At 37.7% G+C, this 27,811-nt stretch overlaps 2 protein-coding genes across 2 annotated transcripts in view; one reads left to right on the top strand and one right to left on the bottom strand.

Moving 5' to 3' along the window:
- Positions 1-2,228, top strand: part of lin7b (lin-7 homolog B (C. elegans)) — a 19,564-nt gene extending 17,336 nt beyond the window's left edge. The window contains exon 7 of the mRNA XM_061884211.1: positions 1,705-2,228. Within this exon, the coding sequence (XP_061740195.1) occupies positions 1,705-1,726 (22 nt within the window). The 3' untranslated portion in view covers positions 1,727-2,228. The remainder of the gene's footprint in view (positions 1-1,704) is intronic.
- Positions 544-27,811, bottom strand: hao1 (hydroxyacid oxidase (glycolate oxidase) 1). Its single transcript, XM_061884207.1, has 8 exons — positions 27,606-27,811; positions 19,871-20,022; positions 12,658-12,928; positions 12,410-12,582; positions 12,233-12,324; positions 6,390-6,548; positions 3,887-3,956; positions 544-3,801 (listed from the first exon to the last, which is right to left on the bottom strand). The coding sequence occupies exons 1-8, from the start codon at positions 27,740-27,742 to the stop codon at positions 3,734-3,736; spliced, it is 1,122 nt and encodes a 373-aa protein (XP_061740191.1). The 5' UTR covers positions 27,743-27,811; the 3' UTR covers positions 544-3,733.

Genomic DNA, 27,811 nt, shown 5'->3' with positions numbered 1-27,811 from the left:
AATTCGATGTCCAGAGGCATTAAACAAACTCATACAATTGTACGCAGAGACCGATAGTTAATAAGTCAATTCATGGAACGATAAATAAAAATAAACCTAATAACTTTGCCGTCATCGAAAAATTGCTATGTCCGTGTGTTTCTTTTTTGTTTTTCGGCTTCCAAACTAGATACAGAGGTCTTGCTCTTTTCATCGCTCTTAGCACTTGACCGCGTTTATTCGACAGTGGAATCACATGAACAGAGTAAGCGTCTTGTCAGTCATCCACAATCTTTGTTTTGGTATGAGCAGACAGGACCTACTTGCAATTTTTTTCCATACGTTTTTCTGTGTAGAAGTAGAAGTGATACTCACTTTAATGTAGGAGCTGTAAATAATCACTTTTAATGTGCTCATTGCTTTAAAACCGTAGGAGAAGACAATCGCGAGGGTGTGCTGTGTGAACCCTGGAAATAATGTCGTAACAAGCTGACCAATCACAGCACTTTTTTCCACCTTACTTTAGTTCAACTACAACATGACACACAAAATTCAAACCATCAGAACATACAAGTAAACATGTTTATATAATTATTTTCAAAATATGCACATATAAATTATATTTCTCTATAAATTTCACACATTAATAAATTCAAACAAAACTACCAGAGGGAATTAAGAAACATAAGAAACATGAAACTTGTGCAAGGGATAACAAAATAAAATACAAAAAAACCCAAAAGCATCATATTACAGTTTTTTTAGATTTAGATAAAAATTGTTTTATTTTGTCTTTTAGGGCGAGGGGCGTTTTCCTGAGCTTTTTCTTTTCTTCGTCATCATTAGTAAACCCAGAGAAGCGCTCTGCAGCTTATGCGAAAAGACTTCCAAACTTTGCTGAATGGGCATCAATGCAGTGAAATCAGAAATACTATTAGCTGATGACAAATCACCCATTAAGAGCAGGCAGCAGTTCACAGTGCGACATTTCTTTGGCATGACCAACAAAGTAACTTTTCTGTATAAAATAAATGAAAACAGGAGGAAAAAAATCACATTAAACAGTCTTGTGAGTGTATTGTAATGTACTAGAGCAGGAGTCTCCAACCCGTCGATCGCAATCAGCCAGTCAATCTTTGGGCCCTACCAGTTGATCGCGAAAATATTAAGAAAAAAAAACTAATATCAGTGACTGTGGCACAGGGGCCTGTGACTCATTTGTCATTGGTCCTAAGCACATTACAAAAAACAAAAAATACTGTCAAAAGTTGGAAAACAAGCAGCAAGAAACACAATGAGAAAAAGCAAAAATGTTGACATCAGCCAATAAAAACTACAAAAAGCTTTGTCTTTCAAAAACAAACAAAATTATATAAATATAGCATTGTTGACGCAGGGGTAGATCTTGAGAACAGGGATCTTGGGCTAGAAAAGGTTGGTGACACTGCACTACAGAGTAACAGTTAATGTAAACGTTTCAACTATTCAAAATTATCATTGTCTAATGCTAACGATGTTGTCCATACAGACAATTGTTAGCTTTTGATCATATATAATAACTATCTGGAGTAGGACTTGGGCAATAAATTTGTTTTAAGTGGCATTATAAAAGGCATTAATGAGCATTAAATCAGAATTGCTGATGCCTTCAAAAACTCTGAATTTACATAAATCATATAATATAGTAATTTAATAATGAATCATTCTGTCTCTGTCTTCCTGCAGTTCTCTGGAGTCCAGGGGCTAACGGACCCAATAGCTTCATCCACGTCATTATCCATCCTATCTGACGCCTGTGTCCCCGTTGGAGACATGTCCACCGATGAGAAGTAGAAAACCAAAGAAGCCTACTAACGCCTGCTACCTGAAATTAAGCCAAACACTAGATTGGCTTTGTCACCGCTCTCCCAATCCCTATTTCTTAGAAACGTGCAGATGTGTGTGTAGGGTCCAGTCCTGGTGAACCAGTGTCCGAACCACATAAGGGCAAAGTCTTACATTGATATTTAACTGTATCCCAGTGTTTTGATTCAGAACATGCGCATACGTAAGTGGTAGTCTTAAAGTACGTGGAAACGTACACATTAGACACTTACGCCTTCCAGACCATTTTCTCTGTGATAGATGGCTGACCATGAGCATTATGACAAACTACGCTCAACTGCTGGCAAACATTACATTAGTTCTTAGACTGTCTCCTATGTATCAATATGTGGTTTAGTCGTGTAATAAACTGGAAATCAAACAGTGCCCTTCTTCCAGCTACTCAAACTGACGACATAGATATCAAAGCTCAATTCACATGTTTGAACATTGTGATCGCCATCTCCATTTTGGTATTTTATGGATATGCAAAAATAATTATGTATTAACATCAGTACAGTTGACCAATTCATCAAGTCCTTTTCCACTGTTTTTTTGTTACTCAAAAGTACCCGCTTAAGTCGACTTCGATATAGCCGTTAGCTTTTGGCGACAAAAGATTTACAAGCAAAATTGGTCATGTTTGTCACGACTGTGGGGGGTCGCAGCTTCCGTGGAACAAACACAAAACTTGTGGCATGAAACAAACAGCATAAACAATGGCGTGGAACAAGCAAAACTTACTTGGACACGGCATGAAGCGAACAACATGAACTATGGTGAAAAAATGCATGAACCTGTGGCATGAAAGGAGCATGAAACAATCAGTACAGAACAAATACAGAGTAATGTCGCCAGGCCGACTAACTGGCAAAAACAGGCTTAAATAATAGTCTCTGATTAGAGCAGGTGCGTGATCCAAACACATGATGCAGGTGAAACTAATGAGTCGCCATGGTAATTAAACAAGGGAGCATAAACAGGGAACTAAAAGAGTCCAAAACTAACAGAAAATAACAGACAACATGATCCAGACCACAGATCATGACAATGTTTATGTTAACGTGTCGTACTGCATTGACACTTTATCATTGTCACTAAGCAGTGTAAAACAACAATAGCAACATAACTACTGTCTCTTACCCAACATTAAAACATGTACACGATGACTTCCTTTTTGGTGCAAAACAGGCTTCACAATAAAAGCATGGTAGTATTAACCTCGATTTTACCACAGCCACTAGCAAAATGAACCTATAAAAAAACAAAACATTTTCACTTTACTAACAAAAAAGATGTGTGCATGTACAAATGTTTGACTGTCAATGTCTTCAAGACATAATACCAACTTGGTGCTGCAAATGAAAACATAAAAATAGATAGGTAAAAAAAATCCTTTATTACCATCCATTCTCTTGATGTCTCTGTCTAAAGCCACAAATTATTGGCTAGGTTTGATTTTGGTTATGTCAACAACTGCCTATATTGTCTGTCAGCCAGTCTGAGGGGCATCAACATAATCAGGCTTTACTGTAGTTTACTTTTGATTTATTAATTGAACGGCTCACACAAACGGCCATTTTGAATGTACAAATGTCCACCTTGTCGCTGTCTAGTTTATCCAAAGAAATATACAATATCAAGTGTAAGATGGAATATCCTATTATACTTGCTCAATTCACTTAAATCAAACGTTTGTTCTGAAACTGTATTTTTTTGGTCACAATGCTGCTGAGTGACCAATTCAAAGCTGAGTTCTTATATGTCAAGAAGTTCAGATGTACATTCAATGATGTTTGATTAAAAGAATAATGCCAACTATAACAACTGTATAACATGTAATAATGATGCAATTCGAAGCCCTTAGAAGTTATTGGTGTGGTGATCCATGTTATATTCTGGATGTGACCTCCGCTCTTCTGACCAGAGACCTGCTCACCTCCGATAAGGACCTACAACCTGCGCACGCAAACACATGGTCAGTAATGTATACAATAATTGTATTATAAATGTATGCAACAAGTGTGTTTCGTCTCGTGAGTACCTGCTAAGGCCATAGCTAGTGTCAGCTCGTCTTTGAGAAGCTGCAGGACCTGAATAACACCTTGTTCACCCTGCACACAGGACACATGTGAAATAGGTTCCAATCAGATGATTACAGACACTCATCATTTGAAAATAAATATTTGATATATATAAGGATAAGTGCATAAATGTTCTATACCTGGGAATCAGTGGTATAAATTTTGTGTAGTAATACATTTTAATTTGTTTTATAAAAACATAATTTAACAATGAGTTGGTAACATCCGCATTGCCGGCCTTAAGTCGGACATGTTTCCAGTGAGGGTTGGACTCCGCCAAGGCTGCCCTTCGTCACCGATTCTGTTCATAACTTTTATGGACAGAATTTCTAGGCGCAGTCAAGGCGTTGAGGGGTTCCGGTTTGGTGGCTGCAGGATTAGGTCTCTGCTTTTTGCAGATGATGTGATCCTGATAGCTTCATCTGGCCAGGATCTTCAGCTCTCACTGGATCAGTTTGGAGCCGAGTGTGAAGCGACCGGGATGCGAATCAGCACCTCCAAGTCTGAGTCCATGGTTCTCGCCCGGAAAAGGGGGGAGTGCCATCTCTGGGCTGGGGAGGAGACCCTGCCCCAAGTGGAGGAGTTCAAGTACCTAGGAGTCTTGTTCACGAGTAAGGGAAGAGTGGACCGTGAGATCGACAGGCAGATCAGTAATGCGGACGCTGTATCGATCCGTTGTGGTGAAGAAGGAGCTGAGCCGGTAGGCAAAGCTGTCAATTTACCGGTCGATCTACGTTCCCATCCTCATCTTTGGTCATGAGCTTTGGGTTTTGACCGAAAGGACAAGATCACGGGTCCAAGCAGCCGAAATTAGTTTCCTCCGCCGGGTGGCAGGGCTCTCTCTTAGAGAAAGGGTGAGAAGATCCGTCATCTGGTTGGGAGCTCAAAGTAAAGCCCCTGCTCCTCCACATCGAGAGGAGCCAGATGAGGTGGTTCGAGCATCTGGTCAGAATGCCACCGTAACGCTTCCCTAGGGAGGTGTTTAGAGTACGTCCAATCGGTAGGAGGCCACGGAGAAGACCCAGGACACTTTGGGAAGACTATGTCTCCCGGCTGGCCTGGGAACGCCTCGGGATCCCCCGGGAAGAGCTGGACGAAGTTGCTGGGGGGAGGAAAGTCTGGGCTTCCCTGCTTAGGCTGCTGCCCCCGCGACCCGACCTTGGATAAGCGGAAGAAGATGGATGGAGGTGATAACAACTATGCTGTCTAGATGTTGTATCTTCTTTTCTACACTTTTGATTGTCATTTGTAGTTATTCACTAATTTCAGGTTGTCCTAGGTGTATTGCCATAGTCAGGAAGTAGTCTTTTGCCATTATGATGAATGTATATTTTGTTCTGCCGTACAAAGTGTTTATATTGTAAGTATTGTATTTATTATACACCAGCAATTTTGATTGTAACGTGCATCTTAGTTCTAGTTTTAATTACCAAATTTGGAGGTGTTAAAACCGCCATGTAAAATCGTTAATGCCAATCAAGCTAGCAAATTTAGAATTTAAGAAAATTGCTGTTTTCTTGCCAAATGCATGAGCGAATCTGCAACCGTCACATGTAACAAAGGTATCAATATATGGTACCACTTAAGTTTATGTTAATCAGTGCCCGGTTGTGCCGCTGGAATTCTAAATTATTCTAAAAACCTTTTCACATTGTCCTTATGGGGTATTGCAAACATCCTCAAAACTTGACATTCATGGACAAGGGCAACAATGTCCCAAAATCCTGTTGCTTTTATTTTCATTTGACTTCCCTTTTGCCTTCAGCCCCCTTCTGGCTTGAGCACTGTCACCCTGACCTGTCCCTGATTAGCAATTAGGGACATTTTTTTTTTTTTTCGTCATTAACCATATTAAAAGTACCAAATTCGGTACCCACACTTACATGTATACTGTATATATTTCAGCTTATATGCACAAAATCGTGGCGAGTACTGATACACTTTTCTCCTAATGGTTAGTTTATTTCAAACGTTGTTGACATGAACACAATTCATCATCCAAAAAGGAACAAGAAGAAGCAGAGCTTATTTAGTCCTACCTTTTCTTCATATCTGATTCACCTACTCAGTGGCCTAGTGGGTAGAGTGTCCGCCCTGAAATCGGTAGGTTGTGAGTTCAAACCCCGGCTGAGTCATACCAAAGACTACAAAAATGGGACCCATCACCTCCCTGCTTGGCACTCAGCATTAAGGGTTGGAATTGGGGGTTAAATCACCAAAAATGATTCCCGGGCGCGGCACGGCTGCTGCCCACCGCTCCCCTCACCTCCCAGGGGGTGATCAAGGTTGATGGGTCAAATGCAGGGAATCATTTTGCCACACCTAGTGTGTTTGTGACAATCATTGGTACTTTAACTTTAACTACTGATAATTCTATATTGCCATTTTCTAATGGTGAAATAATAAGAGCCTTGATAGTAGAGTATAGATTGTGGATATCTTATTTACTTCTTCTTTCCTTACCTCACAGGCGAGGCCCCACAGCACAGGGCGGCCGATGAAAACCGCCTTTGCTCCCAAAGCGAGCGCTTTTATGACATCCGTCCCTCGCCTCACTCCGCCATCCAGGTAGACGTCGCAGCGTCCTTGCACTGCTTCCGAAACCTCTTCCAACACATCCAGCTACACACACATTGACAGAGGTACATTAGCAGTACAAGTAAATAAGCAGTATTGAGGACAATTGTAGGTAAGTAGGTGTTTTTCATACACTGTGGTACCTCAATTTAAGACTGCCCCAAATAAGAGTGTTTTGAGATAAGAGTGTTTTGAGATAAGAGCATGCTGTTGGCTATTTATTATGCTTTGAGTTACAAGCATCCCACCATTAGTTGGCTTGGGATCAGACCAAAACATTGCTAGCATCAGCTTATAGCTAGAAATGGACAAGGAAGGAAGAAAGTGAATTCAAAGGACAGTGGTAAGAATAACACGCCGCTGATGATTGGATGATAGAAAAGGAGTCATCAAAAAACATGACAAGAGTTTAATAGTCTGCACCATTCTGAAAAAGAATGAGATTGTCCCAGCCTGGGACGTTAAAGTAATATCTCAACGATGGACATTTATCAATGGAAATACAGAGAAGTAGCTGAAAAGACATTCTGTAGAATTGCCACTTTTCAAGGTAAATGCTGCACATCCATCCATCCATCCATCCATTTTCTACCGCTTGATTATTATATTACTTCATAAAACTACTGTGGTTGTTTGTTGTAAAATCTATTGTATTGTTTTTATACAATATTTATATCATGATCCACGTCTTGGATCATGGCATATTCTGGTTTTGGTTCTGTTTGTTATCACATTCTGTCTAGTATTTGTCTTCCTCGGTTCTTTGTGGCACTTCCTGGTTTTGTTCCGTTGTCATAGTTACCCATTTAGTGTCACCTGTCTCTCCTTTGATCACGCGCACCTGCCCTTGATTAGTTATCTCCCTATTTAAGACCGCCTTTGTTTGAGATTCTTTCTTGGACTCTTGTTTGCTTCACGCTACAGTTGACGTCGCTCTTTCCAGCATTGTGGTAACTACCTTCTTGTACATTAGCTTCCATGCTATTTCAGTTGTTCGTCCCTAGCTCATGCTAGCGCTTTCTGTTTTGTTTGTTAGTGCCTTCGAGCAAGTGGTTTTGGTTCTTAGTCTGTTTTACTTAGTATAAATAAATCATTGTTCCTACCTCACGCTGTGTCCATCTTCGCTGCACCCACGAGAGAATAACTCGTCACCACAATGCCACCACCAAGACGTCACAATTTATTCTCTAAAAGTTAGTTTTTCTTCTTTAAAATACATTTTACATGTAAAAATTGGGCAAGTACAAATTAAGTTTTTAAAAGTGTTTTGTATGTATATAGTGCTCTACATCATAAGGAGCCAGATGAGGTAGTTCGGGCATCTGGTCAGAATGTACACTCTCCCAGCTAACCTGGGAACGCCTTGGGATCCCCCGAGAAGAGCTGGACAAAGTAGCTGGGGAGAGGCAAGTTTGAGCTTCTCTGCTTAGGTAGCTGCCCTCGCGACCCGAATTTGGATAAGCGGAAGAAGATGTGTATATATGTATATGTATATATATATATATATATATATATATATATATATATATATGTATAAACACATGTGTGTATATACCAGTGAGGTTCATGGCTGGTGAGGCACTGACTTCATCACAGTCAGATTTATAAACATATGAACCCTAAAGAATATCTTATTCACCATTTGATTGGCAGCAGTTAACAGGTTATGTTTAAAAGCTCATACCAGCATTCTTTACATATACAAACTGTAGCACACAAAAAAGCACATTTAATAAAAAAACCCCGTTATTATGGTCTTACCTTTACTTATAAATGAAGTCCATGTGCCGCTCTTTCTGAACAAAAGCATCGATAACCTGTTCATAGAAGTCTTCCTTATCTTTCTTCAGTTTTAAAAGTCTCTCTGTCTCGATGGAGATCACTGTCTGAAGCGAACCTTTTAGCTTCGGCGTTAGTCTTCCTTTAATTATTACCTCCTGCTTCGATTGAAAGTCCAGTTTGGAAAACTGTTTTATTTTAGATATGTTATCCTCCATTTTAAAAGACCAGGGGAGAGGAAAAAATAAACGATTGCTGCCGCTGCACTTGACTTGCTAACTGCAGCTTGTTGTCACTTATTCTGCAGCCGAGTAATCGCAAGAATGATCCCTGGGATCACTAGCGCCCTCTACCACCATGAGGCGGGAGAACAGGTGCCTCACACAGTGCGTCTTCGCAGCCGTTTTATGATTGCTCAGTACAAGAAATACGTTACACACATACAGTTGTTGACAAAATACACTGTACATTATATACCTCAGCTAACTAAACTATGGAAATGTAAAATAGAATTCATATATATATATATTCAATATGGTCTCACTGCACAGCAGCCATCAGTTAGCCGAGTCATTGCGCAACCCATAGTGAGGCTCAACTGGCTGCTGACTCACCTGCAAGTCTCTTCTCAGTCTTTGAACGGAAAATGTGAAAATTCAGCGATTTTGAATAAAAATAATCTAAAAATGGTGAAGTTAAATGGAAAATAACTTTATAAAGTATAATCACTGGATACATATAACAATTCAATATATATTTTTTTCTTTTTACATTTTTTTTCTTTCCATGATGGCATGTGAGGCACTGCCTCACCTGCCTCCCCTGACTGCACGTCACTGGTATATACATATGTGTATGTATATGTATGTGTATGTATATAAATGTATATGTATATATGTATGTATGTGTATATGTGTATGTATATATGTATATAAATATATAAATTTGTGTGTATGTATGTATATATATGAACATATATATATATATACACATATATATGTACACATATATATATACGCAGAAATATATATATATATATATATATATATATATATATATATATATATATATATATATATATATATATATATATATATACCAATCCTACAAAAACATCATAAACATAACAGTTCAGCATTTGTGAGTTCCGGAGCTAAATCTAATCCAGTAATTAAAAGTCACTTTTACTGCAAATAAAAACATTTGGAGGGTGTGTCAAAAATTGTTTTCTTTTATTAATACTGCTTTTTTATTTTTTATTTTTTTTCACCATTCTTGGACTGTATCCCTTTGTTCATAGCAAGGATCTACTCTATATTTATTCATCTATATGTGTCATATGTAACTCAATACTTTCTTAATGTACATGTCTGTAATTTCTAACCCCTATATTTGAGATATATATATATATATATATATATATATATATATCTCAAATATAGGGGTTGTATATATATATATGTGTATATATATATTTATATGTGTATATATATATATATATATATATATATACACATATATATATATGTGTATATATATATATATATATAATTGCATGTTGTAACATTCATTATGTATGTATGCTGTGTAGATATATATATATATATATATATATATATATATATATATAAACACGCACACCGTATATATGTATTAATGTGTGTGTATATATATATATGATGTTTTATATATAAAAATGTGTATATATATATGTATATATAATTGCACGTTACAAGTTACAACATACTGTAACTGTATGTATATATATATATATATATATATGTTGTAACATGCATTATGTATGTATGTATGTGTATATATATATATATATATATATATATATATATATATATATATATATATATATACCCACAATATATATATATATATATATATATGTATACATATATATATATATATATACACACATATATATATATGTTGTAACATGCATTATGTATGTGTATATATATATAATATATATGTGTATATGTATGTATAAATGTGTATACAGTATATGTATGTATATATACATGCACACCATATATACGTATATATGTATAAATGTGTGTGTGTATATATGTATATATATATATATACATATATACAAACCCCGTTTGTAACCCCGTTTCCATATGAGTTGGGAAATTGTGTTAGATATAAATATAAACGGAATACAATGATTTGCAAATAATTTTTAACCCATAAGTTGAATATGCTACAAAGACAACATATTTGATGTTCAAACTACTAAACATTTTTTTGGGGGCAAATAATCATTAACTTTAGAATTTGATACCCGCAACACGTGACAAATAAGTTGGGAAAGGTGGCAATAAATACTGATAAAGTTGAGGAATGCTCATCAAACACTTATTTGGAACATCCCACAGGTGTGCAGGCTAATTGGGAACAGGTGGGTGCCATGATTGGGTATAAAAGCAGCTTCCATGAAATGCTAAGTTATTCACAAACAAGGATGGGGTCACCAATTTGTAAGCAAATTGTCGAACAGTTTAAGAACAACACTTCTGAAAGAGCTATTGCAAGGAATTTAGGGATTTTACCATCTACGGTCCGTAAAATCATCTAAAGGTTCAGCGAATCTGGAGAAATCACTGCAGGTAAGCGATGATATTACAAACTTTTGATTGCTCAGGCGGTACTGCATCAAAAACCGACATCAGTGTGTAAATGATACCACCACATGGGCTCAGGAACACTTCATAAAACCACTGTCAGTAACTACAGTTGGTTACTACACCTTTAAGTGCAAGTTTAAACTCTGCTATGCAAAGCAAAACCCATTTATCAACAACACCAAAGAACGCCTCTGGCTTCGCTGGGCCCAAGCTCATCTAAGATGGACTGATGCAAAGAGGAAAAGTGTTCTGTGGTCTGATGAGTCCACATTTCAAATTATATTTAGAAACTGTGGACGTGGTGTCCTCCGTAACAAAGAGGAAAATAACCATCCGGATTGTTATAGGCGCAAAGTTCAAAAGCCAGCATCTGTGATGGTATAGGGGTGTATTAGTGGCCAAGGCATGGGTAACTTACACATCTGTGAAGGCACCATTAATGCTGAATGGTCCATACAGGTTTTGGAGCAACATATGTTGTCATCCAAGCAACGTTATCATGGACGCCCGTGTTTATTTCAGCAAGACAATGCCAAGCCACGTGTTACAACAACGTGGCCTCATAGTAAAAGAGTGCGGGTACTTTCCTGGCCCGCCTGCAGTCCAGACCTGTCTCCCATCGATAATGTGTGGTGCATTATGAAGCGTAAAATACGACAGCGGAGACCCCAGACTGTTGAACGACTAAAGTTCTACATAAAACAAGAATGAGAAAGAATTCCACTTTCAAAGCTTCAAAAATGTGTTTCCTCAGTTCCCAAACGTTTATTGAGTTAAAAGAAAAGGTGATGTAACACAGTGGTGAACATGCCCTTTCCCAACTACTTTGGCACGTGTTGCAGCCATGATAATCTAAGTTAATTATTATTTGCAAAAAAATAAAGTTTATGAGTTAGAACATCAAATATCTTGTCTTTGTAGTGCATTCAATTGAATATGGGTTGAAAAGGATTTGCACATCATTGTATTCTGTTTATATTTACATCTAACACAATTTCCCAACTCCTATGGAAACAGGGTTTGTATATATATATATATATATATGTATATATATATATATATATATAATGCATGTTACAACATATATGTCTTAGCGTGCAATTATATATATATATATATATATATATGTATGTGTGTGTGTGTATATATATATATACAGTATGAACATAAACATCATTACATGAACATTATTGTTGTATTTTTTCTTTGCTGATAGGGTAGTAGAAATCACCTGATACCAACATAGGCATTAACAACATTGTTAACGGAACAACAGACACACACACACACACACACACACACACGCACCGTGGCCGAAACCCCATCCAGTTGCCGTGCACCATGGTTGGACACCAAGATGCCATCGACGCCATGCTTCACTGCTTGTGCGGCATCTTCCCCTTAACACACACATAGAATGAACACACACATCCTTCACATCCATCTTCATTAGTGTGATTAATTATGAGCATTGCGAGTGTGTACCAGTGATGATTCCTTTCACAATCACTGGCAGGTGTGTGTGTTTCTTGAGCCAGTTAATGTCATCCCAGCAGAGAGTGGGATCTATTGCTTTTGCGACGTACACAGCCAAACCACTGTCACTCCCATAGTCACCCTCAGAGAAAGACAAGGAGGCTGTGGAGAAGTTGGACAAGCTGGAAACAAACACACAATCACACATATTTTGAGCATGGTATCTTGTTGCAATAGTTGGTCATTTGAAGTCTTACCTCAGATGCGAAGGCAGTTTAAAGCAGTTCCGCATGTCATCTAGTCTCCTCCCCAAGTACGGCGTATCCACGGTAACAAAGATGGCCTTATAGCCCGCCTGCTCCGCCCGGCGAACCAGCGAGAGCGTGAGCTGCCGGTCCTTGTAGATGTAGAGCTGCAGCCACAGAACGCCCCCGGCACCAGGGGAGGTCGTCATCGCTGACATCACTTCCTCTATAGTGGAGGTGGCCCACGAGCTCACCATCATCCCCGTGCCCATTGCTTGGCATGCTGCGTAGCAATGTGACTCACGTTGTCACCATGGTAACTGCTAACATCATTATTAGCAGCCACGTCTTCAGGCAACACCCTGGAGACCTTCTATGATGTGGTATGCTTTGGATTTTGAAGCTGTTCTTTTACTTCCCATCATGTTCATGAATGATAGAAACTAGGGCTGCGAATCTTTGGGTGTCCCACGATTCGATTCAATATCGATTCTTGGTGTCGCGATCCGATAATATATCGATTTTTTTCGATTCAACGCGATTCTCGATTCAAAAACTATATTTTTTCGATTAAAAACGATTCTGTATTCATTCAATACATAGGATTTCAGCAGGATCTACCCCAGTCTGCTGACATGCTAGCAGAGTAGTAGATCTTTTTAAAAAGCTTTTATAATTATAAAGGACAATGTTTTGTCAACTCATTGCAATAATGTAAATTTGTTTTAACTATTAAACGAACCAAAAATATGACTTATTTTATCTTTGTGAGAACATTGGACACAGTGTGTTGTCAAGCTTATGAGATGCGATGCAAGTGTAAGCCACTGTGACACTATTGTTCTTTATTTTTATTTTTTATAAATGTTTAATGATAATGTCAATGAGGGATTTTTAATCACTGCTATGCTGAATTTATAACTAATATTGATACTGTTGTTGATAATATTTATTTTTGTTTCACTACTTTTGGTTTGTTCTGTGTCGTGTTTGTGTCTCCTTTCAATTGCTCTGTTTATTGCAGTTCTGAGTGTTGCTGGGTCAGGTCTGGTTTTGGAATTGGATTGCATTGTTATGGCATTGCTGTGTAGTGGTTTTTTGGATTGATAAAAAAATAAAATCGGTTAAAAAAAAAAAAGATAATCGATTCTGAATCGCAGAACGTATTTGAATCGATTTTTTCCCACACCCCTAATAGAAACTGTCACATTGGATTGTAGGTCTAGGTCAAAGGTCGGCGAGCCTTACTGTTTACATCAGCAGCAGCCAAGTGGAGCTTTTGTAACCTGTTATGTAAAGGTTTTATTAAAACATATATTTGTGGTGTATCGATAAAACGTTTTCACTTCTGGTACGATACTTATAATAGGGCCTGGATATTGGACAATAAGGATTTTGAACCGATAAGATATCAGCAGGAATCATACATACTTGTCTTATTTTGTACTGTGTAATGTTAGAAAAGTTTGAACAAATTAATTTAGTCAAACGGAACAATGGTCGGTACCTATTTATTAATAATCAGAGGGAATAGACTTACGACTTAGACTTGTAATTTTCCTTAAAATTACACACCCAATGGCTTTAAAAATTCATGAACTTAAGCTAATTACGCAGTAGTTTAAATGATGCGGACACTTTTGTTACTGAATACTTTGTAATACGCTTTATATGTATAATTCATCTGCAATTATAATTATCTGATACTTGCTCTCATTGATAAATATGGTGTATTAGACCTCAATATTGTTCAATTGAAGACACTTTTGTTTTTAGTATAGGCTAAATAAGATGTTGCGTTTGAATCGGTTTGAATTGACAATTGATTCTGAATTCAAACGTCATCCCAAGAAGTGAAATTGATTTCAATCATGAGTTGTAAGATTGGACTCCCTAGCTGATGCTGCAGGAGCAACATGTTTTCATTGATCCAAATGTCAATAAGATCAATAGTACAGTAAGAGTAGTATCAATATCGACTCTATACGGGTTTGATGAGATCGCTATTTTTTTCACAAATATCTATTTATGTGTTGCGTTATTTGGGGACGGCGTGGCGTTGTTTGGGAGAGTGGCCGTGCCAGCAACCTGAGGGTTCCTGGTTCGATACCCACCTTCCACCAACCAAGTCACGTCTGTTGTGTCCTTGAGCAAGACACTTCACTCTTGCTCCTGATGGGTCGTGGTTAGGGCCTTGCATGGCAGCTCCCGCCATCAGTATGTGAATGTGTGTGTGAATGGGTGAATGTGGAAATAGTGTCAAAGCGCTTTGAGTATCTTGAAGGTAGAAAAGTGCAATGCAAGTATAACCAATTTACCATTTTGCTCTATTGACTTTATTTTGCTTTAAAAATGTATGTAAAAGTTGTTCAAAATTAAGTTTTTGTTGATATTTCTGTTAGCCTGTTTTCTGTGTTTTATTGTCAAAATAATCATTAACAAATAAAGTAAAAATCACAAAGTCATTTAATTAACTCAAAAACATATGGAAATCTTATCACTGTATGTAAGACACTTTCACTTCCGATATGATACCGATAATGGAGCCTTAAGTACGCTGATACCAGTATAAAACCCATACGATGGAATGAATAATCGGATATACTTTTTATTTTTTGGTAATGTTGAATTCCAGTGTTTGTGAATATTCAAAGTATGATTGTAAATAAAATTACACAAAAAACATTGTTCGGATTAACAAGATTAAGGACACCTGAAAGAATACAAGCATTTAAGAATGAGCTTTCAAAATGTTTCTGGGAAGGGGTGTATGTTGAAAATTGTAATGATTCATACAGGGCATTTCTGTTTAAATGGTTAGAACTTTATAATTCCTGCTGTCCAGTCGTGAAGTCCACACCAAAGAAAGTGAGTAAAAATAAGCCTTGGATGACGAAGGGTCTAGTAATGGCATCCAATAGAAAAAATGCTCTGTATGATAGTTACTTAAAAAATAAAACTGAACAAAATGAAAGGGAGTATAAAATTTATAAAAATAAGTTGCCTTCTATTCTACGAAAACAAAAGAAAAGTTATTATAACGAGAAATTTGAAGATAGCAAAAATAATATTAAACAAACATGGAACACAATCAACCAGGTTTTAGGTAATAGATGTAAAAATCATGAGACACCGAGCTACTTTATAAATGATAATAATATAAAACTAAACAAAAAAGAAATAATAGTGGAATAATTTAATGCCTATTTTGTTAATATGGGCCCTGCACTTGCAAAAAAAATACCTGTTTATGAGGACACAGGCTTGACTAAAAACACAATAAACCCTAATTTAAAATCAATGTTTTTGAGTGGAGTAACGGAAGTGGATATAATTCAAACAGTAAGAGCCTTTAAAAGTAAAACATCTACAGACATACATGACATAGATATGGTCATTATTAAAGAAAGTATTCATTTAATTGCTAAGCCATTGGCTCACATACGTAATCAATCATTCCAGTGTGGATACTTCCCAGATGATATGAAGATAGCAAAGGTTATTCCTCTTTTTAAAAACGGAAATAAGCATCTTATGGAAAATTATAGACCGATCTCAATACTCACTCAATTTTCCAAAATTTTAGAAAAGCTTTTTACAAAACTGTTAAATAATTTTCTGGAAAAAAAAACCTTACTTAAGCAGCAGCAGTATGGTTTTAGGGAAAATCGAACAACTACGTATGCAGTAATGCATATGCTAGAGGAGGTTAGTACTGCTATGGATAATGATGAATTTACAATAGCCATCTATATTGATTTAAAAAAGGCCTTCGATACCATTGACCACAGACAGTTAATAAATAAGTTGGATAAGTACGGCATCCGAGGGCCAGCTCTGTCCTGGATCAAGAGCTATCTAGAAAATAGAAAACAATGTGTTCAGGTGGATTTAAAAATATAGTTTGTGGAATTCCTCAGGGTTCTATAATTGGTCCTAAGTTATTTACAATTTTCATTAATGATTTTTGTGATGCATCAAGTTTCTTAACATTTTTTATGTTTGCTGATGATACAACTATCCTTTGTTCTGGAAAAAAATTTAATGAGCTTTTGGTAAAAAATGGGCTTCACGGTGGCAGAGGGGTTAGTGCGTCTGCCTCACAATACGAAGTTCCTGCAGTCCTGGGTGCAAATCCAGGCTCGGGATCTTTCTGTGTGGAGTTTGCATGTTCTCCCCGTGAATGCGTGGGTTCCCTCCGGGTACTCCGGCTTCCTCCCACTTCCAAAGACATGCACCTGGGGATAGGTTGATTGGCAACACTAAATTGGCCCTAGTGTGTGAATGTGAGTGTGAATGTTGTCTGTCTATCTGTGTTGGCCCTGCGATGAGGTGGCGACTTGTCCAGGGTGTACCCTGCCTTCCGCCCGATTGTAGCTGAGATAGGCGCCAGCGCCCCCCGCAACCCCGAAAGGGAATACGCGGTAGAAATGGATGGATTTTGGTAAAAATAGAACAAGAAATGACAGTGCTTAAAAACTGGTTTGATATGAATAAATTATCACTTAATATTGCTAAAACTAAATTTATGATATTTGGTACCAAAACTGAGGTATCTAATGAAGTAAATATTAAAATAAATGGAGATAAAATTGAGCGTGTGTCACACCTATGGATCATGTTTTTTTTTGTCATGTTATGTTTTTGTTTTCTGGACTCTTGTTCTGTTTTTGCACTTCCTGGTTTTGTTTGTTTCCATGCCAACCTTATTAGTTTTCACCTGTCACGTCCCTGTTCTCAGCCTCACCTGTTTTCACTAATCATCACAGCTATTTAAGTCACTCTTTTTCTTGTCTTCGTCCTGGGATCTTCACACTAACTTTCAATAACCATGCCGTTCCAACTTTCATTGTTATCTACGACCTTGCTGCTCATTCTCCATGCCCGCCATCACCTGCCATGCACCTTGCTATTTTTGCCTCCTGGTTTTGTTGTCACAGTAAGTGTTTTTTTTTAGTGGTTTATAGTCATGCCATCGTGCTGTTTCTGTTCTTAGTCCATTCATGCCAATCGAGCAAGTGTTTTTGTTTCCTGTTTATATTTTGTAGCCAAGTTTTATACCTCCTTGTGAGCGCCCGTAGTTTGATTATTTTTGAGTACAGTGTTTGTTTATTTAATAAACCATGTACTCACATCCACGCCTCGCTCGTGTTGATCCTCATCTGCATCGAAGAAACAATCCACGTCCAAGCCTAGTTATGACAGCGTGTCTTTGATACTAAGTTTTTGGGAGTTATAATTGACTATAAATTATCATGGAGACAACATGTAAATTATATAAAAACAAAAATATCAAAAACACTTGGTGTTTTGTATAAAACTAAAGAATTACTTAATTATAATTATTTGTTAACAATTTATTATACTTTGAAACTTCCATACATGACATACTGTGTAGAACTCTGGGGAACCACTTTTAAAACCATAATTAATGATATTGTTTTGCTGCAAAGCAGGATATTATGACCATACCCATCCATTATTTGTTAAATCAAAACTTATGAAATTTCAAGATATTGTTTGTCCAGGGTGTACCCCGCCTTCCGCCCGATTGTAGCTGAGATAGGCGCCAGCGCCCCCCGTGACCCCAAAAGGGAATAAGCGGTAGAAAATGGATGGATGGATGGATGTTTATTATAAAATAACACATATAATGTTCAAAGCAAAAATAAATACTCTTCCAGAAGGAATTCAAAAATACTTCTGTCTACAGACCAGCAAATACAATCTAAGAGATGAATCTAAGTTTATTTTACCAAAAGCAAGATTAGTTGTTAAACGTAGATGTTTATCTGTTCTCGGTGTTAATTTGTGGAATTCTGTTGGTAAAGAAATAAAAATGAGTGACTCAGTATTTAATTTCAAAAAGAACATGTCACAATGTATTTTAAAAAGCTATGTGAACTAGAAATGTGTTTGTTTGGTTAAATGTTGTATTTAGAAGGTATGTATGTTTATCTATTTACAAAAAAGTGCATGTCTGTAAGTACATATTTTTGTATTATTTGTTAAAGGGCAACTTAAATGTAAATGCTGAATGACTATATTTCTTTTTGTATTACAAAATTATTAGAAAAGGTAACTTAATTGAATGTAAAAAATGTTATGTTGGGCATATAAGTTTTTTGCTTCTGCCTGTTTCAGTCATGTTATTCATTTTTGAATCATGAACCATGTTTGAATATGTTTTTGTTAGACTGAAAATAAACTGAATTGAAACTGAATGTTAGAAAAAAAGTGAAGTGAAGTAACTCAGAACAACAGTAGGTATGAAATCATATGACAGATTAATGCTTTTTAAAGTGAAGTGTTCATTTGTTTTGGCGGCATCTGGTGGTCACAATATTTCATTAAGTTAAGGGCATGACTAATTGAAGCATACGGACACGTTTGTTACTGGATAATACGCCATGGAATCTTTGTAGATGTAAGTAATTTGCAACTACACTTATTTGATACTTGTTTATATTTACAAATACAATATTGTCCAATTTAGGGCAATTATATGTCTAGCTTCTGTGCTATCGTGTGCTTAGCTGTTGTGGAGCCGCTCGCTCCTGGTAGCCTCTAACCTCCATAGTTTGTCTGGTTTTAAATGACTTCCCTACAATACAAGACAAGATGTGTTTATTAGAGGACGTTTAGATGTTAACTGGCTGTCTTGCATTACACAAGTTAACACGCTGCAGGACTGCGTTTATATAGGAGATTTTAAATGCAAGCAAATATCATCCAATACTTTTTTTTCCCCCCCCTAAGCCCAATGCACTGCAATGAACACATTAACACACAGGATATTGTGTAAACATGCCAGATTATCGCAAGGATGCTCATGTACTGGATGCTAATACTGGCCTTGTATTTATTTGGTATCAGATTGGTACCAAAATGTGCAGTATCACTTGCCCTCTGATTTACAATCCTACTGTGCAGATTATGTGTCCCGCCTAAGCAATATTACTTTTTTTTTTAAACACGTTCAACACATGTTTTATCAGTGTTATTCAAATGCAGACACATTTCATAAACTTTCTTTTGCGTCTTCCTTTGTCCTCTCTCTCTTTTTCTCTGCTGTACTGACCAATAACATACATTCTTTCTCTTTAAGAAAAGCGTCTCAAGACTTGTCCTATTTTCCCCTCTCCTATACTAATTGATTCTGAGGTGAGGTATCCGTGGAAACGATGACCAGCCAGTTCTGGGATGTTACCATTTGTGTCCATACCTCTTGCAGTAGCTGTCTCTCCATGGGGGTGAGCCATCCTCTGCATGGCGGTGGCTGCCACACACAGCGGCATGGTGAGCTGGTGTCCCAGCACAGACACACACAGGTCCACCGAGGACACGTCCCTCAACACCCGGGGGATCAGGCGCCACCTATACACGGTCAGATTGCCTTTTTTTATCGACCATGCAGCTTGTGCACTATTATTAGGTGTTGTTTTTTTTTTTTTAGAAAGCACAGTTTGTCATTTTAAAGGAAAATAGGAATTTAGCAATAAAACACCCTTCTTTTATGAGAAATGTGTCAAACTCAAGTCCCGGGGGCCAGTTCTGGCCTGCCACATCATTCTACGCGGCCTGCGAAAGCCTGGAAAAAATGGGATTCAATAAAATACTTATTTTTTTACGAAATGCATTAATTCGTTCAATTTTGACAGAAAAAAAAAACATATTTTAACTTTGATATCATCTGATCATGCCACTTATATAATTATGTACTGAATTGCAAAACTATTTTTGGGAGGAAAAAACAAATCGTTAAGTATCTGTTTGTCACCTTTTATTTATGATTTTAAAGCAAGTTTTATACATATATATATATATATATATATATATTCACACACTAGGGCCAATTTAGTGTTGCCAATCAACCTATCCCCAGGTGCATGTCTTTGGAAGTGGGAGGAAGCCGGAGTACCCGGAGGGAACCCACGCATTCACGGGGAGAACATGCAAACTCCACACAGAAAGATCCCGAGCCTGGATTTGAACCCAGGACTGCAGGAACTTCGTATTGTAGTGTGTGAATGTGAGTGTGAATGTTGTCTGTCTATCCGTGTTGGCCCTGCGATGAGGTGGCGACTTGTCCAGGGTGTACCCCGCCTTCCGCCCGATTGTAGCTGAGATAGGCGCCAGCGCCCCCCGCAACCCCAAAAGGGAATAAGCGGTAGAAAATGGATGGATGGATGGATATATATATATATATATATATATATATATATATATATATATATAAAAATCTAACAATCAAATGCAAATGCATTTCGGTTACCGTATTTTTCGGAGTATAAGTCTCAAGAGTATAAGTCGCACCGGCCGATAACGCACAATATAGAAAGAAAAAAACATATATAAGTCGCACTGGAGTATAAGTCACATTTTATGGGGAAGTTTTTTTTTATAAAACCCTGCGCCAAGAATAGACATTTGAAAGGCAATTTGAAATAAATAAAAATAGTGAACAACAGTCTGAATAAGTGTACGTTATATGACGCATAAATAACCAACGGAGAAAGTGCCTGGTATGTTAACGTAACATATTATGGTAAGACTCATTCAAATAACTATAACATATAGAACATGCTATACGTTTACCAGAAGTGTGGACTCGAGTCACATGATTTGGACTGGAGTCAGACTCGAGTCATGAATTTGATGACTTTAGACTCGACTTGACAAAATGTAAAGAGACTTGCAACTCGACTTAGACTTTAACATCAATGACTTGTGACTTAACTTGGACTTGAGCCTTTTGACTTGATATGACTTGCTACTTTCCCCGAAACCCAAAGATTAAAAAGTTATTCAGGAGCACTCCGTATCTTTCATTTTGTACTTATGTCTGTCTGCGTGGTGTTCCCTTCAGCTTGTATGCTCTCAGTACAACAGCCAATCAAATTAGTACTGTTGCTTTGGTCCCACAGGACTCATCCAATCAAATTGCAGGAAAACCAAGGAAGCATAGTTCTCAAACAACGCGCAATTGAGAAAAAAATATGCCAAAGTTGGTTTCGTTCGGGTTTAAAAACTACGACTTGGTCAACAAAAAACGAATTGCCGTATGCAAAACATGCAGTTCGAATATGTAGACGCAACAACTTCCAATTCCGTTCGACATTTGAAGATGCACAAAGAAGGGTAAGTTTTGATTGTAAGCTAAAGTTTATTGGTTGAGTAATGTGACTTTTATTTGGTGTGCAGTTAAGTGAGTGAGGCTGTAAACTCACTGCTAACGTTAGAACCATAAACATATCATAAGTAGCCGCAGCCTAGAGCGCTTCTGCTACTGGCGCTGAGGAGACGAGACGCGCGGCCGCCATCTTGGAGTGGTGATCTGCTCCACTCAGTGCAATTCATTTGGCAGGAGCAATGAACTGTCGGCGCATTTCATTCATTTTACCTCATTAAAAACCACTGATTTTCACCCGCTTTTTCGTCATACGTGTAACTATGATAAAAGGACACATGTTTTGGTGCGTTTTATTATTCATAGTTTGCTTAATAGTGTTATGAGAGTAGAGTATGTGTGTGTGTGTGTGGCAGCGGGCGAGTGACGTCAGTAAGTGAGTGGGCGAGCGAAGAGAGAGAGAGAGAGCGCTGAGGGCGGGGGAGTGGCTAGTGTTTGTGTGTGTGGGATGTTGACGGTGAAGTGAGACCAAAATAAAGAAGCCACGAGTTTGCAACTGGGGCTTCACGGTGGCAGAGGGGTTAGTGCGTCTGCCTCACAATACGAAGTTCCTGCAGTCCTGGGTTCAAATCCAGGCTTGGGATCTTTCTGTGTGGAGTTTGCATGTTCTCCCCGTGAATGCGTGGGTTCCCTCCGGGTACTCCGGCTTCCTCCCACTTCCGAAGACATGCACCTGGGGATAGGTTGATTGGCAACACTAAATTGGCCCTAGTGTGTGAATGTGAGTGTGAATGTTGTCTGTCTGTGTTGGCCCTGCGATGAGGTGGCGACTTGTCCAGGGTGTACCCTGCCTTCCGCCCGATTGTAGCTGAGATAGGCGCCAGCGCCCCCCGCGACCCCGAAAGGGAATAAGCGGTAGAAAATGGATGGATGGATGGATGGAGTTTGCAACTGAAAACTGGACTCGTCATTATCCTCATAGAGTCCGGAACTGTAAAGACCCACTGCCGGGTAAAGTAAAGGGTGTTGCCCCGAGAATAATCGGCCCTGGAGAAGTATCTCCCCTGCGCTCCTTGACTACGGTCCAGGCGCCGGAAGCAGGAAAGGTGCAACAATAGTAATAGAATATTTATATATGCTATAAATGACCAGACGTCTCAGATCAACACTGGGAATATAATCCCAGAGAAGGGGGAAAAAACGGTCAGCTATTTTTTAATTCAAGATACAATATGATTAGGTTATATATACATGCATATATTCTACATAAACAATGTATGAATACATTAGATATCTATGTATTTTAGGGACCTATAGACTATCTCTGTTGCTGCAGCAGCAGGGAGTTTATTCTGTCTTGACACTTTGTATTAATATGTTCTATTACATTCTTCCCTTAAATGATCATGTTTTCAGTGATAGTTTTATATGTAATTTTTATGTATGTGACTTTGGATAAATGCGTCTGCCAAATACTTAAACGTAAACATATACTAACACGCCGAGTCAAACCAAAGACTATAAAAATGGGACTCATTACCTCCCTGCCTGGCACTCAGCATCAAGGGTTGGAATTGGGGGTTAAATCACCCAAAATGATACCCGGGCTCCCACTGCTACTCTCACCTCCCAGGGGGTGAACAAGGGGATGGGTCAAATGCAGAAGACAGATTTCACCATACCTAGTGTGTGTGTGACAATCATTGGTACTTTAACTTTAACCTGTAAGTTTTTATATCAGCTAAAACCACCAATCTGTTTGACTGGATTCAGAATAAAACTAAATTCTGTTTTACCCAACAATGTTAGTACGTGAATATTGTTACTTGAAGACTTATTCCTGGTTACATACATACTGTTAAAGTATTGTCTTATACTTTGCCTAAAATGAGAATGCATCATAATCATTGGTGACTGGTGAATTTTGGTTTAGGTGGGGCTGAAAGTTTGTAAACCAAATATTTGTAGGGGCGTCATCCTCCTCCAGAAGATTTCTTTGTGATTTTCACATACAAATATGGAAGATCTTTGCTCCTTCACAACTCTGTGGTAATATTCTTTTCACAAAATACAACCATCCATCCATCCATTTTCTACCGCTTATTCCCTTTGGGGTCGTGGGGGGCACTGGTGCCTATCTCAGCTACAGTGAGGCGGAAGGCAATAGTACGTTAATGTTAAATCTTACTTGTGAAAAGTAATCCCCCAATTCTTATTTTCAACAGTCCGCTCATTTTCACAGGAAAACGCTGAACACCGCCCGGCATCTTTGTTTTCTACCTGTCAACTGTCAGTTTAGGCTGCTCGCCGGCTCCTCATCACCACTTCAAGATGGCGGCCAAATTGCTCGCGTCACAGCAGCCAATGCGGCGTCTACTTATAATATGTCTATGGTTATAACGTCATTGCAAACACGGCAATCTGTTGCATCCACTGCAGTTCGCTACCTTTCCATACTTTTTGTCAAGTGATTTTTTTTTAAGCAGGGTTGCATGAGGTACCGACACATAACGTTACGTTAGTCAATGTATCACACAGTAACATAACATTAGACGACAGTCAGCAGCACCGCGCATTTTAGCCACCTACAAAAAGACAAACATAGTCAAATAAAGGTCAGTTAAAATATACACTATATTAAGAATATGTGTACATATAGCATAGGGCCCTGACATTTAAAAAGTACGACTCTCTTCATTGTTATTTTCATGTATTTGTTATGTTATTCATGTGTACGCAGACATAAACACACAAACTTTATGAGATGAGATCAATGAGATAAGGTAAGAACAGGATGGAAACTGCTGTGGAACTAGCTACATTGCAATATGACATGGAAATACAATGTTAACACTTTTGTGCAAATTAGTACAGTTGAACGTGTTTTTCCAAATGTGTTTATTCTGTAAAGCAATGAGTTAAATGTTTAAAATGACTGGTTAATAGTGCTATTATGAATTGCAATGTCAGCACTATTTTTTTTCCTGCAATTTCAAATGCACTTGGTTTTAATAAATAAATACAGCATTTTAAAAACATACACAATCTGTGTAAATGTATTAGTCTGTGATTAAAATGACTTGAAAGGACTCGAAACTCAAAATGCAGGACTTGGGACTTGACTTGAGACTTTCTAGTCTTGACTTTGGACTTGACTCGGGACTTGCCTGTCTTGACTCGGGACTTGACTTGAGGGCAAAGACTTGAGACTTACTTGTGACTTGCAAAACAATGACTTGGTCCCACCTCTGACGTTTACCAAACAATCTGTCACTCCTAATCGCTAAATCCCATGAAATCTCATACGTCTAGTCTCTTACATGAACGAGCTAAATAATATTATTTGATATATTACGGTAATGTGTTAATAATTTCACACATAACGAGCTAAATAATATTATTTGATATATTACGGTAATGTGTTAATAATTTCACACATAAGTCGCTCTCGAGTATAAGTCGCACCCCCGGCCAAACTTTGAAAAAAACTGCGACTTATAGTCTGAAAAATACGGTAATCGTGATTAATCACAGGTTATTACCCGCATGCATAATGTAAATTCATTTTAAAAAAGCGGCCCTCTGAAAGCAGTCATTACTGCGATGTGGCCCTCAATGAAAATGAGTTGACATCCCTCTTTTATGTGATTGCATGGATATTAATAACAAAACTTTGTGTGTCTAACTAATGGAAAATGATAAGACACTGTATTGCATGTATAGTGTAAGTAGTACACATGTTCATTAAACTATCGTGTGTTTGATCCTGTCCACACGCTCCCTATCAGGTGTCCTAACCCTCAATAAAACATGTTCATTAGTTTTTCCGGACAAACAACGCTGTCATGCATGTTTGGAAAGAAGCAGAAATGTATTCCATAACTACAAGAGTGTAATTAGTTAACGCTCAATCTCTGTAAAGATCTGATGGATCGCAACTACAAACCTGTCCATTTTAGTCATCTTTTCCCAAAAGTCAGACAAAAACCAAAACAGTTTTTCCAAATCAGAAATAATGTAAATATTGTTCGCTTAGTTGTTAAGAACAATTTTTGCAAAACTGCGCTATTCTGTCAAAAATGTTAGTTGAATTTTTAATTGACCTGAATCATACCAAACTGAGTCGTGCAGTCAATTATACACTTTCATGTTTACACCTGTGAAGAATTTTAAGCTTATAATCGTGTTTCAGTAATGGAGGAAACCCATGCAAAGCGAAAGGAAAAAACAAACACCCGAGTTAACCATGAGGCAGATGCGCTAACTGTTCAGTTCAGTTTCAGTTGTTTTGGAACATGCATACGATACAATGCAATTCATCACATATTTTCAGTTGTTTGATTACAGCACAGCCGAAATGGAGTAGGAAGAAGCTTACTTAATCAGAACAGTGAATTGTTAAATAGGTAAATAATAAATAAATAATTTACCATAGTAAGTAAACAAATATTAAATACATAAATAAACTTTATCTAAAAAAAAAAAATGGTTCAAGATATTCATCATAATTCTTGTTTCCCTGTACCTTGTGAACACTTGTAGTTTGAACAGTCTCTTAAACTGAATCATATTGGTGCTTTGTTTGATTTCTTTGGTTAATCCATTCGATAATTTAATCCCACGTACGGATATGCTAAAGGTTTAAGTGTTGTACGAGCATACACATGTTTTAAATTAGATTTTCCTCTGTAGTCTACATTGAGAAGTGTCTTTGCAAAGAGGAATATTGTGTGTCAACTGCTATCAGTGATATGGAATATGATTATTTTTGAGATTGTAGTACACATCGTATTATGTGGCTTGTGAAAGCTAAAGCACCTCATCTTCCTTACACATAAGATATAGTCATAGTCCTAATATACTAATATTACACTAATATTACTTAATGAAATCTTTATCTTTAAGTTTGACGGAAAATTAGCATTTACTGCTGAAAAAATGTTGTTTAAACTTTCTTATTTTCTGATTATGCAACCTGCGATGAGCCCGAATGCAGCTGGGATAGGCTTCAGCCACGCCGAAAGGGACAAGCACTAGAAAATGGATAGATGTATGGTGCATGATGCAACTTCATAGACAATTGTGTTGTAATACATGAGGCAATTATACATTAATATTCACATTATTAAGGAGGCGGCCAGAACTAACACCCCTGTTGTAGCATATTGAAAACAAATGTGGAAATGCAAGTACATAACAAACAAAGTCATTTCCAACCAAGATTTCCGTACCACCGTGTAACAAAATAGTCAGTTTGCTCAAGTGTCATTCCACAGAATGGAGTGCCCAAACAAATATTTTCACAAGCTTTGTGCTTTTGAATTGTTATTTCATTTTTTGAGGACAACTTTAAAATAAGCCACGATGGGGCCAAAGAAAGTTGCGAGTGCTAACAAGTTGATAACGAAGGTGAGAGACACTGTTGAATTACAGAAAGAATTATTAGCAAAGTAGAAAGGTGTGGCTCGAGAAATATAAGTAAAAGGGATGACGAATGTTCATGTACCTATTTGAATCTGCATGTGTAACTATAATTATTCTCTATAAAATGTGTTCATATTTTTGGCACCTGGTTTGACATTACGTATGGGGAAATTGCTTTAGTTTTTATAAGAATTGGTCTTGGTTTGACCTTTTGGAATGGATTACTGACCGATAGTTACCATGTATGAAACATTTCTTAGGAGTGACGTTATATGACAAGAATGACACACAGCTGGCTAATGAGCACATATGACCAACCTTGAATGACAAAATTATTTGAGTGATTTTTGTCATAAACATAGTTGATTATTGTCTTGTAATCTTCCTCATGTCGACTGGTGTGTACCTCTTAAATGCAGCAACATTGTCAGCCAGCGTGGTTTCCTCCTCAGCTCCAGAGCGGTAGTAGTCGTAGACGGCCTTAGGAAGAACCTTCTTGGCTTCCGCCTCAAAGTCGGACACGCACACATTCTTCCCGGCCATCGCTGGTCCACCAAACCCTGCTCAGCCTCGACTCGCGGTCTCGCAAAGACACATGTCCAACTTATAAAC

The sequence above is a fragment of the Nerophis ophidion genome, linkage group LG23, assembly GCF_033978795.1.
Source record: "Nerophis ophidion isolate RoL-2023_Sa linkage group LG23, RoL_Noph_v1.0, whole genome shotgun sequence".
Taxonomy (NCBI): domain Eukaryota; kingdom Metazoa; phylum Chordata; class Actinopteri; order Syngnathiformes; family Syngnathidae; genus Nerophis; species Nerophis ophidion.
Note: the sequence above shows the minus strand (reverse complement) of the source record. Positions and strands in the feature narration are given on the sequence as shown.